At 36.3% G+C, this 23,862-nt stretch overlaps 1 protein-coding gene across 1 annotated transcript in view; it reads left to right on the top strand.

Moving 5' to 3' along the window:
• Positions 1–23,862, top strand: part of LOC134528098 (DNA-directed RNA polymerase III subunit RPC1) — an 88,243-nt gene that overhangs the window by 22,179 nt on the left and 42,202 nt on the right. The window contains exons 9-17 of the mRNA XM_063361360.1: positions 9,784–9,908; positions 10,824–10,935; positions 11,372–11,569; positions 14,439–14,574; positions 17,413–17,662; positions 20,849–21,048; positions 22,624–22,737; positions 22,840–22,997; positions 23,403–23,511. Of these exons, the coding sequence (XP_063217430.1) occupies positions 9,784–9,908; positions 10,824–10,935; positions 11,372–11,569; positions 14,439–14,574; positions 17,413–17,662; positions 20,849–21,048; positions 22,624–22,737; positions 22,840–22,997; positions 23,403–23,511 (1,402 nt within the window). The remainder of the gene's footprint in view (positions 1–9,783; positions 9,909–10,823; positions 10,936–11,371; positions 11,570–14,438; positions 14,575–17,412; positions 17,663–20,848; positions 21,049–22,623; positions 22,738–22,839; positions 22,998–23,402; positions 23,512–23,862) is intronic.

Below are 23,862 nucleotides of genomic sequence, written 5' to 3'. Positions count from 1 at the left end.
ATTTATATTAATCACTGATCAACTTTTAGACATTTTCAATCTTTTAACTTTCACGAAATGAAAAATATATATAGTTGCATACTTTTTGCATAATTAGCTGCCAAAGTGTCATTTTTAACCTTTTTGGGTTGTACAAATAAGCAGAATTTAATTTATTGCAGAACTGAAACTTTTTAGGATTAACTGCAATGCAACTGGCTACTTCAAGAAATGGTTTGCATTTCTTTCAGAAAATATTAATTAATTTTACCTGACATTTCAAAATTCTCAAAATTTTTATGATCTTGACAGCCAAGAAACATGAAATGAGTTTTTGTGATAGAAATGTAAACCATTTCTTGAAGTAGCCAGTGGCATTGCAGTTAATCCTAAAAAGTTTCTGTTCTGCAATAAATTAAATTCTCCTTATTTGTACAACCCAAAAAGGTTAAAAATGTAACTTTGGCAGCTAATTATGCAAAAAGTATGCAACTATATATATTTTTCATTTTGTGAAAGTTAAAAGATTGAAAATGTCTAAAAGTTGATCAGTGATTAATATAAATCTAAAATAATGACCTGGAACGGGACATACACCCTTAAGCCTGTGCGATTATTCAAATTTTTGAATATCAGAATGAATAGTATATTATTCGGATTTGATTTGATTTCGAATACTAACACTTCGAAAAAAATGAATATTCAGTTGTTTACAAATAGGGCTGTGCGTAATTTCAAAAGTCTGGAAAAATTTCGGTATCACAGAAGAATGTCTCGTTGGACGGGGACAAAATTTTTCAAAAGATTTTTGTAATATTTTAGGGTTATTTATGTGGAGTTTTTTGCTACATCTGGTCACGTAAATTTTGAGAGTACTTATATAGGAAAGATGGAATCAAGACAGTAATTCTGAACCATTATTAACACCCATGTTATCAGCTAAAGTATTTTATGGAGAAGAGAGTCCGGCAGGTTGTTAAAAATATATTATAACTGACAGCATTCTGATAAGGATAAATATGTGTCCCTAAAAAACAATGTACTAATTGTTGCCAGTTTTCAGATCAGAGGGTAGAAACAGGCAGGAGGCTAGTTCTGTGATTAGTTTCATTCAGAACCCCGAGGGAGGGGGGAGATAGAGATAAAACTTGTATAGATCTCATGGAAAACATCTGGTCGTATACTCACAGCAAAGACTCCTTAAGGCGATTGGTGCATGGAAAATATTACGACAAAACTAATTTAACTGTACATATTTATTTTTTCTGCTTCTTTTTAAGACATAATATACCTAGGATATTTTTAATAAACTTTTTTTTACTGAGTTATGTCATTTTAAATGCATTTATTTTTATTCCAAGCCAGAATTATTTAGAAAACACATAATTATGTTAAACTTAAGTATAGTTCAAGAAACGAGTGTACGAATAGGTTTCTGCACCTATAAAAGTAAGAAAAAAAAAATTTCATCGTCAAAATTACAGTTTAATATTGACAATTTACATTGATCACTGCTGGACTACTTCAGGAGCGATTTAAAGAATAAATTTAAATGAAAATGAAAACATAATTGGCAGAACACTATTGAGTTATGTATATATTTTCATATCCTTTGTTTTTGATACGATCCGACTCAAAACACGCCCTCTGGAGTGACAGTTCTAGTGCTGCGTGTAAAACTCTCGCCGCCGGGAAGAATGTCCCCGTGACGTGGCGCTGAAGGCGGCGCTTGTCGGAACCAGGTAGTCCGGCGGAGCTCCGGCCGGCTGGCCGCAGCCTGCGGGTGGGGAGGGGGAAGAATGGGGTGTAGAGAGAGGAGGCCGAAGAAACGAAGGGTCTTTCAAGGTCGCGCTCATGGAGCTAATATACAGTAATACATCTGGAGAGGACAAGGGAAGGCCAGCAGAGGATGCAAGGTGAAGCCAGGTATTGGCGTTTGTTCCCTGCTTCCTACGCTGGAAGCAAACGAAAATGGGCCAAACTTGCCTCACGCGGCCGAAAAATCCTTCAAACTAAACTCGCAACAGCTCCGAAACTATCAAAACAATCAAACTTAAAATTTTACTGGAGTATCTGTAAACATTTTTCCCCACATCGCTTTAATATTTTTTTCGAAACTTGAATGCTTTCATTTTTAATAATTAAATTCCTATTTACTGCCAAAAATTTTTGTGAATACGCAGAGTAAATTACAACATCGAGGAAAAATTTTTGTTTGCAATTATAAGTGGGGGACACCAGCATATGAAATAAGGAAGAAGCATTCAACCCCATACTTTTATTTTTACAGAGAATTGAAGTGGGAATAATGTTTTAGTGGGTAACACTACCGACATATGTCTTCGGAACGCACTTCTTTTTGTTATTATACGTCTCAAAATTTATAATTTCATACACAACGTTTATAAAAACGAATTCTTACTTACCTCATTTAATCTATTACAAACCTCTTGTAATATACGTGTATTAGTAAAAGAACCAACGTAATATGCAAACCTTAGGTAAACACTGGTAGAGAATTGTTTGGAATAACTGTAATGCTATGCATATACTGACAATGTAAGAAACTTTCAATTTTATTAGTTGTTTGTTTGCATAAGAATTAATAATTTTAAAAAAAATCATAAAATAGGTCTTTATAGACTGAAAACCTTTCACGTAGTTTCAAGTCGCGTACATAAAAGTTTTTTAATATATATAATTACCAAATATTGTTGAATATATTTAACATTTTTATACATGTTACAACACACATATAATAACAAACCTTTATAGTATATAAAAAGACAAATGTCAAATTTTAGCATTTTGTATTTCTTTTCTCTGTGTGAATAAAATAACAGTTCTTAACGTAGTTGCTAATACAGTACTATATTTCTAAAAAAAATTACGAAAACCCCTGACATCATCACCATAACAATGATAAATTTGCAAAATAATTAAGGCACATCTTTTAATGCTACGAAGCACACTCTTAAGAGAAATGTTTTAAACTTATGTTGGGATGTAACTAATATCTTAAAAGCATTGTGAAACCGTTACTTTGATGGAAACCTTAATATACCGAACACAATACCATCCTTTAATCGAGTACGATTTTCGCTTCTTAAGAGGCCACTCCAGTGTTTCAGGGGCACTACGCAACCCGCGTTAACCTCATAAGATTCAATGCTATTTTCATTTTGCTTATAACTTATTAACTAATATAGATTTCGAAGTGATGCTTGCTTGATATGTAAGACAACGATAATCTTATCAAAGCCCATTTCTTCAAAAACGTGCATAAATTATGGTTCAAACATAGACAATACGCTTATGCATATTAGTAAAGATTAGTATAAAACCATAATTTATGCACATTTTTAAAGAAAGGGGCTATGATAAGAGCATCGTTGTCTTACATATCAAGCAAGCATTATTTCGAAATCTATATTAGTTAATAAGTTATAAGCAAAATGAAAATAGCATTGAATCTCATGAGGTTAACGCGGGTTGCGTAGTGCCCCTGAAACACTGGAGTGGCCTCTTAAGACCCATTTGTCTTCAAAATACACTGTACTGTGTAAGTAATAAATCAGTCCTAAAATCAGTTAGTTATTTTGTCTTCCTATTTCGTATTCTAATTGAGATAAATATCAGTTAAGCATGCGTTACTTGTATCACGATATCAAGGTATTATTTATCAGTAATTAATATTTCATTTTATTTTTTTGTTAACTAATGTGCATAGGGCAGTGCACTAGACATCACTACCTGTGTGTAGTGTTGCGTTTAACGTTTTAACGCATTAGAGTTTACATAAAATGATAAATCCAAAATTTCGTTTAAAAGTATAAATATCAGGATCAATTTAATTAATGTCCAGTATAACTCAGTCAGTAAAACATTCGGAAATATGTATAGGACCTGTTAACCTAAATATTTGTTAACAGTTAAACTGAACTAAGATGTGTTAGAGTGGTTTTTTCTCTCTCCGTATATTAAAGGTATGGGACATCAAAATACGCATCTGTCGCCCATTTACTTTAAATACAGAATTATAAACTACATATTGTGAAAACATTCTGCAGCAGTTTTTGCTGAACGGAAAAACACAAATGAGAAGACAGACAAAATGTGTTTGGTAAGTGATTTTTCGTCAAATGAAATGGAACAGGACAGTGCTTATCAGAATGAAATTACAGAACTACTTTTGTGCAAGGAAATGTATTTTACAAAGACATTTCAAGAGAAATCACCTTTAAATGAAATAGATCTTGCTGACATGGAAGAAATAGACTTAAATTTAGAGGCCAGGCCCCTTTCAAGTGACGAAATTTCTCTTGAAGGGCTGAAATATGTTTCTGGCTATATAGCTCACCGTTTCAGAAATAAATATCCTGACCTTGGCACTACGGATTTCAATTCGGAGGACGATAGCGGGATACATGTACAATCAAAGGGTAACTTAAAATGTCCCACTAATGAATTTTTTGAATTAATAAAGATCGCTGAAATGTGTTTTGATAATGTTCATGGCAACAATTGGTGCAAAAAAGAGCGTATTTTTGAATCACCGACTAAAATTATTTGCGGAACTACTGAAAATAAATATCCAGAAGAAGTTATATACTGTTTTGTCAGGACAAGAACGTATATGCGTATCAAGTATTTGAACATGACATATTTTAACGAACAAGACCAAAAACGCAAAGAAAGAAATAAGATGAGGAAAACTACCCTCTAAGATTTTTCAGTGTGATAGTGTCCACTTTCCTTCACCATAATATGTATGTTCATAATTTATTTACGATGTTTTTTAATTACTATATTTAAGAAAAGCATTTATTGTGAATATCGCAGCAATTATGTAGGGCTTAAGGTATTTATTGTATTCCAAATATTGAGTATGTTATTTTTATTGCCTTTATTAAAAATAATATATATGTTAACAATGTAACAAAATTGTGATATTTTTGTATTGCTATTGCAATTTCGTTTCTTGTAAACATTATTGTAGACTTTTTCATATTGAAATTAAATTTGCTATAGGGTTGTTTGTATTTTAATTTTACAGTTATAAGATTTTTTATATGTTGTTTACTGTTTACAAACATTTGAAAAATATTTCCTTAACCATATTTCCATTTACATGGCAATAGTCTTGTTAGCTTTTCGGGTAACTCTTCTACATGGATGATAAGATGGTGCGACATCTAAAACATATCACACCACCTTTACATAACTATAAAACTAAGAGGTGTTTTATTTACATAATATTAAAGCACAATGTTTCCTTGTGGCGTAGGTGATTTAGAATTTCCATTTATCTAGAAAAATGGGCTTTCAGAATGTTTTTTAACACGCAGTGTTTCGGAAGATTTTTGAAGAAAAAAATTGACTACCCGTTTTATTTTTTTGCAGCTGAATTCGGGCACGTGCATGAAATATAATTAATCCGTAGGAAGCGCAATGGTTTAAAGTATTGATGTTGAAGATTTGAAAAGATTTATTGAAATAGTGTGAGAGAACGAGCGAGTTGAGTGAGAAGATGTGCGGGAGTGGAGAGGTTAGCTCTCAGCCACATGTGCGCAGTTACGGACAAAAAAATAATCCATTCCGCCTCCCCATGGCGAAGGATGAGTGAAAGAGAAACCTGCTAAACCTTCCCCTCCTCCGGGCACGATAGAACCTTATCGGCTGTGTGTTAGAGGGAGAGCGAGATACAATCTTCGAGGTTTTGTTAGTTACCGCTAGATGGCAGGCCGCAGAGCGACCACCAGCGACACCCTTCCCGTATGAAGGCCATCTCGCCACTGACGAGCTGGAACTAAGCTCCTGACCTCCCTACATAGTAACTGTCACCCACATAGGCATCTAGACTCTTTAGTGGTCATATGATACAAAATTCATTGTTTTCGGGCCTGTGACCGTTTTTTACCGTGCACCAATCGCCTTAAGCGTAACAACTTATGACAATGTTTTTCTGGTGGATAATACACAGTGAACGACGACGACCGGATACAGGCCCACTCTCATACTCCTAGCATAGTTACAGATCAGGCAATTATCTTGTCACATATCCCCCCCCTCCCAAAAAAAAAAAAGAACACTAACACTTTTTTTTATCAAGCCGACACCCACTGGGCTGAAAAAGAGAGTAACATTCTCAGCAGCTACTGTGTTCCTACACATTATTTAAAAAACCAACAAATATAATCCATACATATTAATATAAATAATAATTTTTCACATAGTGAAAAATTCAAACCAATAGGTTATACATATTTTTTTAGACCTACATCATATTTAATTATAGATTATTACTGCTCATTGCACATTCTTTTTAAACCCACCCTCTTGAAGTTTCTTCAGTCTTCACACATACTGCAATTGCCTCACATATTCGCTTTACATTGTTAATTAAATTTTTTTTCCAGATCCTATTTTGATTACAATGAACAATAATTATTTATATTTTCCTTTCAAAATTTGAATATTTCAACATTTTATCTATAGTAATTGTAGCTGTCAGCCTAACCAACCTTTCACTTTAGTATTGTTTATCTAATCTCCCAGAAGCCACTACACTATAAATTTCTTTTTCTTTCAATATGTATTTCTTATATGTGAAAAAAAAAAAAAAAAATTAGTGGAATTCTAATAATTACTTTTTGAATTCAATATTTGTAATCAATATTTGTATTCAATAATTGATATTACTATTTGTATTTGATTCAAACTAAAAATATATTTGCTCAGTCCTACTGATTACGTATATAAAAAAAACCTGAGAAAAAAAAAATTCATGCTTCGATTTTGCAAATACAGTTGCTATAATGATTGACTTAAAATAATATTTTTTCCGGCAAGTTGTTAGTTATATGATAAATCAAATTGTACATGGATTAATATAACAAAGATAATAAAAACAGTACTAAAGAAAATATATATTTATGTATTCCAGGAATTCATCTTGTACTAGCAGCCTGTGCAGATGAGTGACCTTTTTTATCTTATTTGCAGTTAACAATTTTATAGCATTTTGACATTTAGTAATCAATAACTAAGTAAGAATCAACTCATTTTTGTTTGAATAGTAAGCATTCATAAGCGCAAATGGAGTGCTACCTTTCAATTTTTTTTAAGTAACTGTTACTTAAGCAAAAAATATACAACATAAAAAGAACTAAATTTTTTTCTTAGCGAATAATAGGCTTCCAATGTTTTAAAGCTTTGCAACAAATATGAAGCTTTACATCAGAAGTGAAGCTTTGCATCACAATCGAAGCTTCAAATAAAATGAATAGCAAATTTCCTTGCAAAGTCAAATTGAATATTAAAAAGAGCTTTTATTGTTTTGCTTAGGTGAAGTTTTGCACAAGTCTGTACCGATCAACATGGTTCTTTTTTTGACGTGACGTCTAATAAATCAATGAACGCCGGCTGCACCCACGAAAAAGTGTCCCACTACGGATGTCCCACTACGGATGTGTCCTGTTATGCTCATTGTATGCATGCGTGGCATCTCTCTTCCACATGATTGGAACAACCATCTATTTGACTTTTCAATCATATTTTCATCGTTTGAATTATTAATATTATGTAATTTAACGATCGTCCACCAATTTTCAGCACAATCGGTACAGTTATTTAAAAGTAATGTTGAATATTCAAATACGTTTTGAACCAACAATGGTGTTTTACAGTTACACATAATAATTCAAATTACACCCGGGATCTTTTGCACAATGTTTTAAAAAATATTGTAACACATTATAAATAAGTTTGGTGTATTTGGGATGCGTATTTGTTATAAAATCGTGTTATAAAAACGAAATAATATTATTCCCCTACCGTGAACAAAATTTTTATAAATATGTATATAACACCTGAAACTATTATTTTTCAAGTATGGTCTCGTGGCCGTGCGGTAGCATCGCTAACTTCCAATCCAAAGGTGGCCGGTTGGAATCCCAGCAGCTGCGAAGTTTTTTTTTGTACTTGTTAAACGAAATACGGCACACGCAACATTTCAAAAGTAATAAATATATTTGAATTAATGAATGCAAATAAAAGTAAATTTATTAATTAAATTGTACATTTCATTTCACTCCTTTGTATCCATACAAAATAGTGATAATTCAATAAAAATGATTCAATTTTATTCATAAACGTATGCAGAGGTAGATTTTATCATACAAAAGATAGAAAAATTTAAAAAAATTTCTTCCTCAAAGAATATAATATTTTTAATGCCTAACTGGTTTGGTTGCAAAAACCTATTACGGCTCAGTCTCAGGCCGAATATGATATTTCCTTTCCTTCTGGATCAATCATTTCATCAATGTTTTGTTATGACATTGTCACGTTAAACTATTGTCCGTAAACCGACTTTACAGACAACCAATTTTTTTTTTTGTTTTCTAAACATTTATTTCATTTTGAGTTGGCATTTCGAAGTAAAGATTTTTCATGTTGCTGCATACAAGTATGCTGCATGGTTAGAAAATTTGATACATATGTATATTATGTACTACAAAATACATCTCAGAATAGAGCTGAAAGTTATAAGGGATGAGAGCATTCATTATTGACTTAAAAGAAAGTTTCTCCCTGCATAGCTAGAGACGCCTCTTTTTCATGCATTTTCTTAATGTTGTGGTCAGTAGAATAATGTTCAACATGATGTATATAGCTGATCAAGTGAATGAAGGATATTTAGTCGTACAGTAACCACATTCTCATTGACCCAATCAAAACTGGAAAAGCACATGGCAGCGAACTTTGCAAACAGTAAAAACAAGTAGTATAAAATGTTAGCAAAGTGTGTCAAAGTCTAACCAACATCCTACTTGTAGTGTACAAATGTTGTCTACACGCGTAAACACTGTGCTTGTGTCATGTGTGAAAAAGTCCCTGAATGTATTATAGTTCTGAGATGGCTGACTTCTTGGGAACACCACATGTCATTGGCACTACAATTTTGCATTCTTTACATGTGGCAATTTTGTAAAAATTTGTGATGCTGTCAGTTCCCAATTTTTTCTGATCAAAATCTTGAATTTTAATCCCAAAGAGTACCTTAAATATACCTCTCAAATCCAAATCTAGGTATCAAGGGTCAAAAATAAAATAGCGTACATGAAATTTAAAAATAATAACTACCGAAACATCAAACCCTTTAAATGTTAGTTTAATAAACTAAATTTCCAGAATCAATACATATTGTGATTTTATTTATATATTTACATGTTAAAAGTACAATATCTTGGGGAATAGTAACAGTGTAGGTATTAAAAAAAGGTGACCTAGTAAACTGAAGATATCTGTGTTGAATTTTTTTATTTATTGATTTCCTGTAGTAATTTTCTTTGAATCTTTTTCCTCAAATAATAAAAATGAAAATACCAATTGATTTTTAAAAAATTGTCACGACGAGTGTGTTATGGCTAGAGACCTGCAAAATTCGCGGTTTCGATGGCCTTCAGGATAGACTGCCCATACCCCTGTACACTCTGGCAAATAACGCAAATTCATTGGCTGCCGACTTGTAAGTCGTCTAAGCTGGTTTGTCTGTGATTTGATCCTTCTTTGGTTGAGGGTTTATAACTGGTTGAGATTCGTCCAGATGAACAGTAAGCCAATAGCACAATTATCTAAGAGGTATATGTGTTTGAATTCTAGCCTATCACCGAATGAATCCACGAATTTTGCAGGTCTCTAGTTATGGCCAATAAAAATAGATGGGAAGTAGCGTAGCTCTAACTTGTAAGAAAGATGAAAGCTGCGTTGTTGATGGAAGCTCGTGTTGCCGTGAGCCAGCCCGGGGACGTGGTGGAGCGACACCTGAGGGATGACGACATCGTGCTGTTCAACCGCCAGCCGAGCCTGCACAAGCTCAGCATCATGTGCCACCGCGCCAAGGTGCTGGAGCACAGGACGTTCCGGTGAGCCTCCTTGCTCCGCTAGCACCCCCTTCTGAGCCGACCTCCGAGTATTTGTGTGCTCGACTCGACCCTTCAGGTACACTACTAGCTTCTGAATTAAATCAAACAAGGACTAGGAACCAACATAGCCCTAAGAAGATGCACCAAGCCATTGGAATGACCAGATCCTTTGTGATCCTTACTGCAAGCCAATGATTTGGTATTTACATTACATAACCTAAAAAAATGGCTAAAAAAAAAATGTGTTTTCAGAATATTTTTTTAGGCTTGAAACGTCCGGTACTGGTTCTTGAAAGCACTCAAGGGACTTGAGTAAAAATTTTAAGGGACATCTTTATCTTAACTTCTCCGCCGTATGATGTTATGGTTACCACTCATATCTCATAGCTGCTCCATGCATGACGATAAGACTATGCACCAGTCAGTCCTCAGCTTTGCGCTTAAAGGCGATACTGTGCTAGAAGCACCAGCGAGCATTGCACTTAGCATCCTGTCTTACCAACACGAATACACCCCTGACTGGCCTACCCAGTCTTAGAATATTTTAGCCTGCGAAGAAAATTAGTCTTTGATTCGACTTCAACTTTCCAAAGTTTCACACACTTTTGGGATACTTTATTTAAGAATTTACAATCTTTCAAATTTTAAATACTTAATTTAGTGTAGTCATTTTTTATTATTTTCTTTTTATTATTATTATTACATTATATGGGCTAGTAATAATAAAAAAATTACTGAATGAATCAATTATTTCCAACCACAATATTAAATGTTATTTAAAAAGTATCTGAGAACATAATATGTGGGGAAATCCCTCATGTTTTTTTTTTTCTTCTATTGTCCATTGAATTTAAGAGTGTAATAAGATACCTTCAGAGCTATTGACAGTGATGTTTGGTGTATATTTGCACACAGGTTCAACGAATGTGTGTGTACGCCATACAATGCTGATTTTGATGGGGATGAGATGAATCTACACTTGCCTCAGACTGAAGAAGCTAGAGCAGAGGCTCTCGTACTCATGGGGGTGAGTTTCTTCTATTTCATTATCTTGAGCACGTTATTCATGGTTATTTTTCTTTCGTTGTTTTATCGCAATTCACCATGTCCAGTGGCGTAGCCCAGGGGGGGGGTTTTAGGGGTTCAAACACCCCCTCCCCCCCTAGCATCAAATCTTTAATTAATTTCTTATTCATCACATCACTCAAGCAAATTTCATATTAAAATTAATAAAATTTTTACCATTACAATATTTAAATTTAAGTACCGAAAACTGTTAAAATAGCACTATTTTACCCCTTATAATCCAAATTTTCCCTGGGAAGGACCCCTGGACCCCCCGCTTTAATACGGGAGGGGGGGGGGGCTGGCTTCTTAACACCCCCCCACACACAAATCCTGGCTACGCCACCGACCGTGTCATCTCGTCTGCGCTGATGTGGAAGTGGGGGCATGTTGCGCAGAACAAGTCGAACCTGGTGACGCCGCGCAACGGGGAGCTGCTGATAGCCGCGACGCAGGACTTCATCACGGGGGCCTACCTGCTCACGCAGAAGGACACCTTCCTGGACCGGGGGCAGGCGTGCCAGCTCGTGGCCTGCCTGTGTGCCGGCGACGACGTGGCCATGCAGCTCGACCTGCCTCCGCCAGCCATCAGGAAGGTGCTCTTTCCTAGTAGTCTTCTATCAATGATAACTTTTTTTTTTTAATTGTAATTTAATTTTTTATTTATTTAAAAAAATGAAACTTCTTTTCTGAGGGGGCAACAATTTTTGAGCCTTACAAAAAATTCCGATCGCATGAGGAGAAAGGAGAAATAGTTAGGTACGGGGTGGGGGGAACCGGTAGAGCAGTAGAGTGTGTCAGCGGCGACACTACTCCCAACGCATGCTCTAGCGGTCGAATGGAAAGATGACAAAATGGTGGGTGGGGGGGGAATAGGTACGTAGCGGAGCATGCTATATGCTAGTTGTAACGGCCGGCAGGGCAGAGGTAGAAATGATGTAGCAGCGATGCTGCGGAATTCTCGTAACGCTGCTTGTGTTTGTCTACTCCTCCACAGTTGTCATAATTGCTGACGATTTATGCTACCATATTTCTTTTATTTTATTTAAAGAATCTACAATTTATTTATTTATTAGTGTGGAAAAGAGTTATTGATTTGTGCAATTGAGTTTATAATTATCATTTATTTTTATGTGGATAATTTGATCGAAAATGAAAATAATTTATCTCTATCTATACCTAAATAGCAAGAAATTTCACTTGTGTCTTGCGTGGACTCGCTAAGTTTTTTACTTTGATTCAAATATAAAATTATTCACTTTATAGAACAATTTTCTAATCAAATTTGTACATTGAAACATTTCTTTCCACACTTGACAGGAGTCAAAAGAAAAATTGATTTAAAATACAGTACATATGTGTGTACTGTATGTGCATGTTCTGACTTCGACAGCTGAATATTGTGATGTGATAAAAAAAAGATTTGTCACACCATATGGCTAATCACAAGTCAATGACTATTTTTTTAATTCAAGAAGAATATTTATGTTACAAAGTCTGGATGATCCTTCCAGCACCAGTTAGAATCCTTATCTTGAAATGTGTGCAGAGCTCCTGTAAACGAAGGGTTAACTTTTGAAAATGACTCGTGATTTCTGAATAACTACTGATTGTGGATAGCTTTTAAGAAATTCTTCACTGCATTCATTTCCTTCATTAATCTCACACCAAAAGGTTTTAGAGTAAAAAAAAAAAATGTTGTAATGAGAGTTCCAACAATTCTGGGTCTCAGTCAGTAAGAAATTTTATTAATGACACTGCACATAATCAGGAAATCCTACCACGGACACTTCTATTATATTTTATTTGAGTCGCTATTTCACTCGTGAACAAAACTCATTTTTCATTTCTTTCTAATTAAGTGTTACGTCTTATTACAAAACCAGTTTGCCACTGCAAAAACGTTATCTGTTACCGTGTTTTTCACACAATGGTCGCACGCGCGTAATCGTCACAACCATATTTTAGGCTGTCAAAATTGGGATAAAAAAACAACTCGCGTATTGTCGCAAGATGTTTTTGGTCCCGCTAGTAGATGCCGAGAGCTTTGTGAAGGTATCTTTTCAATATAAAATGATGTATTTTAAAGTAGAAATCTAATATTTATTCTGTCATTACCACTTACTTAATAAATTAACGGAAAAATATGAAGTTGTTTGACGTGTAAATTTTTCTTATAAAGACTTTTTAAACGTTATTTCCTTTATCTGATCGTCTGCATCGCCGCGGTGTAGGTTTAATCTAAAATTTAATTTCGGTCATTACCACTTATTTATTTAATTAACGGAAAAATACAAAGTTGTTTGACGTGTAAATTTTCTTATAAAGAGGTTTTTAAACATTATTTCCTTTATCTGATTGTCTGCGTTGCCGCGGCATACCGCTTATAAAAATGTAGCCAGCGCATCATACATGTTTGGTTATGTTGCTTCCCGTATAGAGCGCGCGCACGTAGTCGAATATTGATATCTCGCCGAGTGCATACAACGCGCTCTGTCAGGTGCTGAGTTAACTACATTTGATAGCCTGCATTCTTTTGTGGTAAGTGTGTACTACGACACGTTAGTTCATGTCAGATTCAAGTGGCTTGCGTTCACGTTAGAGTTTTGGTTTTTCTATTTAAAGTTGAAGAAAGGTTTTTGTTTAAGGAATTATTAATATAGATTGTTTGGCGTGCTCTTGTATACTCCACCTTTTTTTAAATAAACGTACTTTCCATCAACGTGTTTTGTTTTTATGAATAACTTTACCTAACAAAAAAAATTTTTTCCTCATATTGGTCGCACCCCTACTTTTCAAACTTGATTTTAGAATATAATGTGCGACGATTCTACGAGAAAACACGGTAATTTATGTTTTATATTTGTTTACATATATGGGTTGCTACTCTAGGTTAAGCTCAGTTTTTTCAGTTGATTCCATCAAGCAAACTTTGTTATTTTATTGGAGTTTTTTTTGTCATGATAAGTCACGAATTTCCATAGTCAGTTTTCAGTGGTAATTTTTTAAGGACAGTGATAAATTTAGAACACATTCAAGTGAGGGGCACACAATGTGTTTATTTCCATCTTAAACTTTAGCTCATGTTATTTCAACTATTTGCATTATTAGCAATGTAAAATTTTGAACCATTTAGAATAAATAATTCTGGCTGGTAGGTATTTTATACGTACTGATATTTTTTTTAAAGATGGCTTTAATTTTTTTTTTGTGAAATTCATTATAACTATAGCACTCATTGTTCCATCCCCTCAAATATATCCTTGATTATTAATTTACATTTTCTATTTTTATTTTCTTGATTCACATTACACAATATTTGTTTGGATTGAAAGTGGTTTAAATGTGATTTGCATGGGTTTTTGCTATGAAATAATAATGTTCTGTCATTCACATTGAAATGTGTGTAACACTGCACCATTTAAATATACTTAAGCAAATTTTGATTGGTTATGTATTTTTCAGCCTATGGCACTCTGGACTGGCAAGCAGATCTTTGGCATGATACTTCGACCCAACAGGAAGTGTCCTGTTATGGCGAACCTCCGCACAAAGGGCAGAGCGTACTCAAAGGATGAGGAACTTTGCATCAATGATTCATGTAAGTTTAGTTTTTACTGTCTTATACTCTTTCTATGGTACGTTCTGTTTAATCTTTGTTCTACATGCTTATTCTATTTTTCATCATATGCAAAATTGGAATTGAAAGGTCTTTATATTAACGTGCAAGGAAGAAATAACTTAACAGAAAGGTGCATATTTAAACGTAATCAAACTTTAAAAAAAATACTTGACAGAAGGTTGCATTTGTTAGGAAACATAATCTTAGTTTGAATATTGAAAGCTAATGATTGCATTGTTTTACTTCCGTATTTGCTTGCGTAAAGGCCCCGCCCGCGTATACGCCCCCCCTCCTTGTTTTGTAAACATTTTTGAGAAAAAATTTAAAAACTTGTTTTTCTGGGTTTATCTGAGGGCAGGGCAGCTTGGCATGCATCAAACAGCAAGCCATGTATTGTGAGCGGCGGGGGGTGATTTTGTAAGCGGCAGTGATACAGAGACTGGTATTATAGTTTGTCCACTCTCAGTAGGACTGTCGTGAGGTGTGACAGACGTACGCAGTTAGTCGTATCTCAAACGACATAAAGATAAAGAAAGCTGGACTCGCGTGCTTGTGTTGATGTGCAGTGTTGACGTAGAAGAAGAGGGGAAGTGAAGGAGGAAGGGAAGTGGGTGGAGCAGGTACTGGTATTTCTAACACTCCTTTGTCTGATTGGCTGGCTAGCTGGCAGGAGGGAGGTTAAGCCACGCCTCTGCCTCTCTCCCCCCCCCCCCCCCCTGCGGACTCGCTGCCTCTCTCTCCCTCCTGCCGCATCGCTGCCTCCCCCACCCTCCCTCTTTAGAACAAAGACGCACGACTTGCCAGTCGTTCCGCCAGCTGTTTCATTTAATCAATATTTAATTGGCGTTTAAATAAGTTGTGGCGGTATTTCATTTTGCTTTTATTAAATGTTAGTTTTTCATACCTGAAAAAAAGAAAAATCTATTTTTTCCTCCAAATTCACGTATAGGCCCCCTCACATTTTTTGGAGTCGAAAATTTGGGGGAAAAGGGGGGGCCTTTACGCGAGTAAATACGGTACTTTTCCTCATGTATTGCTAGATTTCTAGTCTCTATTTTATTCTAAGTAGCATTACCAAATATTTTATTTCTATTGAAATTGTTGGTCTCCTTACCTTATGTATTCTACTTCCCACCAGACCAACTGTACCGGCCCGGACAATGATGTGTTTTTTCTTTGAATAATTACTTTCGGAATTCTTCCAATCTCCATCTAGAAACGTATTGTTTCCTTGGTGACAAGTATGATTGGTTAAACATCCACAGCCCAAATAGCTAATGACTGCATTTGATCCCTCGCAACCGGAGAAGATACAAAACTAGTAAGAAAGAATATGGCAACTGTAAGAATATTCCTCCTAACATCAATGTGTACGTCACAGCATATTGACAATGTCTCAGCTGTAAAACAGATGTAGAAGAGTGTTTAAGCTGCTTTATGAGGCAGTTTTTGTTATAATACTACACTCTTCAATTGTAGTAATGGTTTGACCTGTGCGAAGCTTCGGCTGAGCAGATTGAAGCTATTTTAGATATTCAATGAGACTTAATCAGGAAATTTACTATTCATTTATTTGAATGTGATGCAAGCTTTGCATGAGTACTGAAGCTTGAAACAAGAAAATCTTTGATTCAAGGTCCTGATTTCATAAAATTTCTTGGACATACCCCAGTGCAGTTTTGCACTGTTTGTCATAGAAAAAATTCAAGAACAAACAGTGCAAATATACAGTGTGGTATGTCCAAAATATTGTATTAAATCAAAATTCCCTATTGCATGAATCATTTAAAGAACATATTCAAGGTCCTCAGTTACATATTAAGTTTTAATCTATGTGAATAAATAATAATAATATTATTATTCTAGGCTTTGTATACTGACATCCAACTGTGGATAAATTGTTGTATGTATAAGAAATGTTTGACTATTCATTTTGAAAAGGAATTTTTGTAGTTACGTAATATTGCTTAAGTTTTTTCTATACTTTAGCTTTAATAATATAAGGAAAGTTCTTTGATCCAGTATCCAACAAATAGCAAATGTTTTTTTTTTTTACTTAACTTATTTTAGTATTTTATCAATTAAGTTTAATGTACAGCATTGCTAGGAAAAATATTCATAACATAATTCGAATTTGACAATATTTTTAGCATTCAATTCTATATTCACTGTGAATGCAAAAACCTAGAATTCGCATAGGCCTAGTAATGTGAATAATTGTTGTGTCGTGAGCTTTTTTGTAATATGGTTTCCACTCACTGAATACTTTCTGGGAATAATGTGATCACACAGTAGACGTAGAGGCAATTAACGAGCTTTGAATGGTTCTTGCAATTGGGAAGTTTGATTTAAGATTTTTTTTTTTGACGTTCACATTGCCAGTTACACTGTATGTCATAAGAAACTTCAACGGGCAAAAAAAAAAAAAAGAATATGCAAACACACAGAAAACAAGCCGAAATCAGCTGATGTCAAATGTTAAAAACATAGCCAGCACAGAAAGTTCAGTGGAAGGAATCAGGTAAGAATTTGTTACAGCAGGGCTGACAAAAACAAGACAGTTGCATCAAGAACAGTGAAGAGAAGCAGTAAGAATCCCTGCTACAAACGCTCATTTGCACCCTCTTAGATAAAACAAGAAAACAGACCTTGAACAATACAGCGACAAACAGATGAACCCAACTATGATTCTAAGCAGATGAACAAAATGACAACACAGATGTAACAAAACAGATGACGATGACAGTATAGACAAACACAATAGGTTTCCCGAGACAAAAGTGGGAGCAGGTTGATGTAGTGACGTGTTGGGTTCAGACGTGGTGATCCGCAACTCGGAGCTGCTGGCAGGCTCCATGGACAAGTCCACGCTGGGCTCGGGCTCCAAGAGCAACGTCTTCTACGAGCTGCTGTGCGACTGGGGGGAGGACGTGGCCACCAAGGCCATGTGGCGGCTGGCCCGGCTCACCTCGTACTTCCTCATGAACCGGGGCTTCTCCATCGGCATCGGGGACGTGACGCCCGGGCAGGGACTGCTCAAGGCCAAGCATGACCTGCTGGATGCCGGGTGAGTGCCTGCTCTCATCATTCGGTCATCCATTTTTCCACCTTTCAAGGGGCCTGCCTAGTAAGGGGTATACTATTTCTATTAGTGAGGCGGGATGATAAGTACACCGCCGCGACGTTTACTGGGGCGTCTAGCGCGGTATCTTCTCTAAGCGCAACGCTCTGAACTAGTCGCACAGTCTTTTTCGTCGTGCATAGGTAAGCTATTAGATTTGAGGGGTAACTATAGTACTTTATGACGGAGAAATGAAGGTAAGGGGGAATGCCAGGCCCTTGAGTGCTTTCAAGAGTCTGTAACGGATGTTTCATGCGTAAAACCAGGGGCACAAATCTGTAGAGTTCCCAAAGAGGCCCGCGGAAATTTTAAGGGGGGAGGGAAGGCGTGGCACATGGAGTTAACGACACGTCATATCTGTATACGGTTGTAAACTGCCCATATTTAGGCCTACATGCAAGCAATAAGCAGAAAACTTAAAAGTATACAGAAAGTTTTCCATTAGACATATTTAGGGGTATGCAAAATTCGCATTTGCGATAAAACGATTTTTTACGCGAATTTTGACATTTTAAAGCGAATAATCACGAATTTGCAATAAAATCATGTTTACGCGAATTTTAGCAGTTTAAAACGAATAAACCCGATATCCACATTATAGGATACTATTTATACGCGAATCTTAACGTTTGAAAACAAGTAAACCCGATATCCATAACTATTTGATTAAACTATGCTAAAAATACGTACTTCTGAAGAAGTCCGTAACTTAGGCCTAACCTGGTGTAGAATTAGTAAATCAACACGGCCGCCATAATTCAACTAGAGTACGATGCGCTGCTTCCTCTCACATGCGAACATGTGACGATGTTTTTAGTATTTATGGTAAGAAAAAAGGTGTAAACATGTATAGAGGCGAAACTGAATGTTTTGAATAACTTGAACGATGTAAACAAAGACGTGAGTATAGTTTAATACACTTGTACACAAAACATCAAATACGCAGTAGCTACACAACACGTCGTTACTCGCTGAGCTCACACAATGATGCAATCAGCAGCAGCAGTGCAGCTGGCAGCCGGTAGGCTGCGCGCGCAGTCATGCTCACGCACACTCACACGAAGTCACAACAAAACAGCTGTTTACGGCCGTGCCCGTGCGTGGTTGAATACGACAAACTTGTAAACTGTATTAATTGAACTTGCGTGGCGTGGTAGTTGTGCTCTAATACTTACGTGGCGTAGGCCTACATACTTATCCGAAGTAATAAATATTTTTAACAAAAAAGCGTTAATTTACCATGATTACTTTTGTTGACAAAAATGCAGAAACCTGCTACAGTAAGTATTTAAATAAGAATTGAGAAATGACTTCATACTTCTCCAAATACTGGACATTCAATTTCAATTATACCTTTTTAATAATGTCATCTTTTTTAATATTAAGTAGTTAGTATTTGGTGTGTAATAAGTGTTAAAACAATTTTCATGACACTTGAGATATGAAATTGGTATTACTGTTATCCATTTTGGTAGTCAAAATAACCTCCCTTTCAGAGAAAAATAACACCGATTTTCCAGAAAAATAACCTCGAATTCTGTGAACAAATAAACACGAAAAGTGCATACCCCTAGACATATTAATGACATCAAACCCATTTCACAGTCACGCTTTGGAACTCCAGGCAGGCCCCCCTTAGTGTGGGGCTTCTCAATTCCAGGGGTGAGCCTGGGCCTCCTGCCCCCCTCCTCTTCCAGGGTATAAATGTAAAACTAAAATTTATCTTGAAAACACACATTTTATCCAATTTCACTCTTCTACAAATACAGCTTAAAAATTAAATGTGAAAACAGAACTACTCATCCGCCCTCAGTGTATTCTGATGTGCTTTTCGTAAAAAAGTCACCACTGGAATATCTTGAGCAGATTTTAAATAGCGTAGTTTTTTCTGAAGCTATGCACAGAGTATGTGTGCCCGTGTAGGTGGGGCCCTTAAGGCAGAATTTTGGTACTTTCTGATGAAATTTTCAACCTTTGATGTATATAAAAAAAATAAAGCAGGAAAATTACTTACTGTCTGCATCTCCGGATGGATGCTCCAGTCGGACAAATGAAAAACTTTGTTTACCCTCAAGATTTGCAATAAATAGCTGTAAATGTTGACGTCGTCCGGGCCTGCGGCCCCTTTGAGCCCGATATGACACCGCCCAACCACTGTCTCAGTTCAAACCTCCCGCTCGTGCGTGCGTGTGTGCGTGTGTTTCTAGCCCGGCAAGAGGGCGCTTAGATGCAGTGCGCCGCACCCCTAAATATGTTAATTAATATTGTAATCCTTTTTCTTTCCGCCCCAAAATAGTGTAACGATGGCTATGCATGTATGTATTTTAATTAATAACTTCATGTCTTTTGTTATTTTTATAAGTCCAAGCACGAACAAGGATGCTCCCTAGCGGGCGAAGGAGGAACTAGCGTGCAACTCATTTGAACCCTGTTTTATGTTTATAAGTAATTATTACAGACGGTCTGGACATGGAAGTAATCTAATAATTATTGTAAAATTAGTTATGTATTTTCTAAGAGTAACCCGGGGCACGCTACAGCAAAGTGTAACGGTAATTGTGTTCGGCGCGAAGGGGCGCCATGTTGCCACCTGCAAGCGATGAGCTCAGCCCAGTCTCTCTCTCCCGCCGGCCGAGGACGGTCGTGTCGCTGCCTTGAGGCGACCACGTGCGTGGTTCGCCTCCTCACCTAAGCTGATTCGTGCCTCGGGCGTTTTACAGTTTTACCAGTGGAGGATCGTGTAAGGACGTGTACCGTGAGTAGAATAAAAGCCAATTAACTGTGTTACGTGTTTTGTGTTCGGGGGGGCCACGTGGGTCCCTAACCTGGTCGGCGGCGTGTGGGACGCCCTGAGAGCCCACTGCGGGAATTAGAAGCGTGCCCGACGCTGAGAGCTGGCTTAGGTAGGGACAGGAGCTGCGTATAACATTTTGAGGGCTAATATCTCGCCGCACACGGGCCACGTAACGCCCTGAGTAGAGTCTTTCAGCCGGGTCCACGTGCCCACTCACGTGGTGGCGCCCATTAATTTCCACAGATAATTTCACCACAACACCGGTACGCCCTCAATGTTTAAAAAATAATGTTTGTTTGGTTGTTTGTTTTCTATCTAAATAAAATGTCACTGCACAGGTACTCCAAGTGTGACCAGTACATCAGAGCGCTGCAGGAAGGCAAGTTGCAGTGCCAGCCTGGTTGCACGGATGAAGAGACGCTGGAAGCAGTTATCCTGAAGGAGCTGTCTGTGATCCGAGACCATGCTGGGAAGGCGTGCCTGCGAGAACTGCACCCCAGTAACAGCCCCCTCGTCATGGCTCTAAGTGGTTCCAAAGGTAGGTTTTCTTTCACGTTCAAAAAGGCTTCAAACTACCCAAGTAATTCACGTTTTAATGTTATGTAAATAGATATGGCCATTTATTTTAGGAGACAAGACTGCATATATTTGGTAAAACAGTTAAAATCATAAATTTATTTTCTTATTCTGCTCTTGTATTTAGTGCTCGTACAATTGGTAGTATGTGTAGCTATATGTACTTGAATGTTGTGTTTGTTAATTCGTTAAAGGCATAATGTGTATTGCGCAATACACAAATTTTATCATGTAAATTACCTATTTACCCTTCTATTAGTCGCACATTTTATGCTGATTTGTTGTTTAAAACATGTAATGCAATCCCTATGCAAGTTTTTTTATTTTGGGTAAAAAAAAAATCAACCTTGCACTGTGTGGTTATATATGTCCTTAAATAGATTTTTAATAAATATGTCACGAGTAAGTATAAATTTTTTAAATTAATATATCTCAGCAGTGTGTGTAAAGCATCATGAACTGCACCGTAGCGCTGCATCTGCTGCCTGTCAGGCGACTACCTGGCCGCCACTGGAAGTGACGTGACTGTCTGGCACCGTACTGGCGTCCGGCAAGAGGGAGAAATTTAAAAATAAACCAGTCAGAGAGTGAGAAAAAGTGGAGGGGGGATGTGGCCATGCAGCAGTGTTTGTTTATGTCCCTCCCTCTGTCATCGTTGTAAAGTTACTTGTCGCCCACAATCGTCACGTGTCCAACTCAACAGGTTTTTGTGATGCAAGGTTTTTGGTTTGAGATTTCCCATGCTTTATACTGCAATATTCAATGACAAAACTGCTGTAAAGGGTATGCTTGTTTTTATTGAAGGAACTGACAAAAAAAATTTCTCTCTTGGGAAGGGAGCGGGTAAAAAAATATACAATATAGGTGAAGGGAAACACAGGTGTAAAAATATAGGTTTCTTTTACTTTTATTTTTTGTTAGTTGCGGGGGAGGGGGAGACGAAGGAAAGGCCATAAAGGATAGAGAGGGGAAAGATAAAGGACCAAGGGTCATCATCAGTGTCCTGTTTCTTAAGTTGCAATAAGCTGAGACAAGGACCATGAAGACTTCTTTTATATTCTACTGGAGACAGATATATGTTGAAAATTTTAGATTTTTATGCCAAAAATTATAGATGCGATCCATACGCAGGGGCGACCCTTCTGCGGATAAATACAGTACTTTTTTTTTTTTAACAAAAATCCTTTTAATAAAGAATTTATTAAAGTACCAACTTATTACGGGGGAACTCTGAAGATTACGCCAACGCTTTTGGACAAAAAGCATTTATGTTTCTGTGTTAAAGGAGTACTAATGAAGGTTTTCAATTCCTGAACATAGTGAAAATATCTACATATTGCTAGTTGCTTTGAAAGTGCATTGAAAACACAGTTTTTGACCATGTACAAATGGCTTTGTAGACAACATCTGTACATAAATCTTAATTTGGTTTTAATAAGGACATAGTGTGAATTATTACAAGTCACTGTGTCACATTACGTGTATTAAAATGTATTTTCCATTGTGACAATAGGGTACATTGTGTTCAATGTTACAGGATCGTTCATCAACATCTCCCAGATGATAGCCTGTGTGGGCCAGCAAGCCATCAGCGGCCATAGAGTACCAAATGGTTTCGAGGACAGAGCACTCCCACACTTTGAGAGACATTGTGAGGCTAATTTGTTATTTAATATTGTGCTGGACAAGTTATCAGAAACTATGGGAGTTTTTCAGTACTGACAAATATGTAATTTGTTTCTGTTGCTTTCAGCAAAAATACCTGCCGCTAAGGGATTCGTGGGGAACAGTTTTTATTCTGGACTCACACCCACCGAGTTTTTCTTCCACACGATGGGTGGCCGTGAAGGTTTGGTTGATACGGCAGTCAAGACGGCTGAGACTGGCTACATGCAGCGACGTCTCGTGAAGGTGACCGATTTTTTTAAAACTTTTGTTTCAAAAATAACGGGAAGCATTATTAAATTTCACTTTCTTTAATATTTGTCTATTAATTAATTAAGATTTTATTCCCTCCCGTGGTTGTTAAACTTCACTATTTCAAACCCAGAGAGACCATGATTTGTTATATGTCAGAGAATGTTTTTAAAAATGCTTTATTTAAGCATTTCAACTTGTCACGCATACATATGCAGCAGGAAAGCCGACTTATTAGTAACAGTATCATTGTTTAGGATTCTACTTCATTTTGTGAGAACCTACTCAGGTTTCACTGTATTATTATAAAAATAATATTCCTGGTAATGTGCAGTTTTTCATTATATATGTCTTGTGTGTGTTGTGTGCCACATACCGAGCAATCTGTATTTGTTCTAGTCCCTGGAAGATTTGTGCCTCCACTACGATACCAGTGTGCGAAACTCGACAGGCGATATAGTGCAGTTCTTGTACGGAGGGGATGGACTAGATCCTACTTATATGGAGGGTAATTAACACTGTATTTATGAGGGTTGTACCTGAAATACAATGTTGCAAAATAAATTTTTTAAGTTTTAAATAAAATTGTAAAAAAGTTAATAAATCTTTTCTTAAAAAGAAACACTAATTGACTGTGCTTTCCATTTGCTGAAGTTTGACATAGCTCAGTTTTTTTGCTCTTTTTGTTAATAACTTATTATTTTAAATGTTATTTTAAAATATAAATTTGTTTGTAAAACCTTTTATTATTGACTATATTAATGTTTCATCCAAAAAATAATCTAGTTAATTAATTTTTTTAGAAGCTGCTAGAATTAAGTGTAACAAATATTACAGCATTGCGAATCTAAAAAAGCTT

The sequence above is a fragment of the Bacillus rossius genome, chromosome 1 (assembly GCF_032445375.1).
Source record: "Bacillus rossius redtenbacheri isolate Brsri chromosome 1, Brsri_v3, whole genome shotgun sequence".
Classification (NCBI taxonomy): Eukaryota; Metazoa; Arthropoda; class Insecta; order Phasmatodea; family Bacillidae; genus Bacillus; species Bacillus rossius.
Note: the sequence above shows the minus strand (reverse complement) of the source record. Positions and strands in the feature narration are given on the sequence as shown.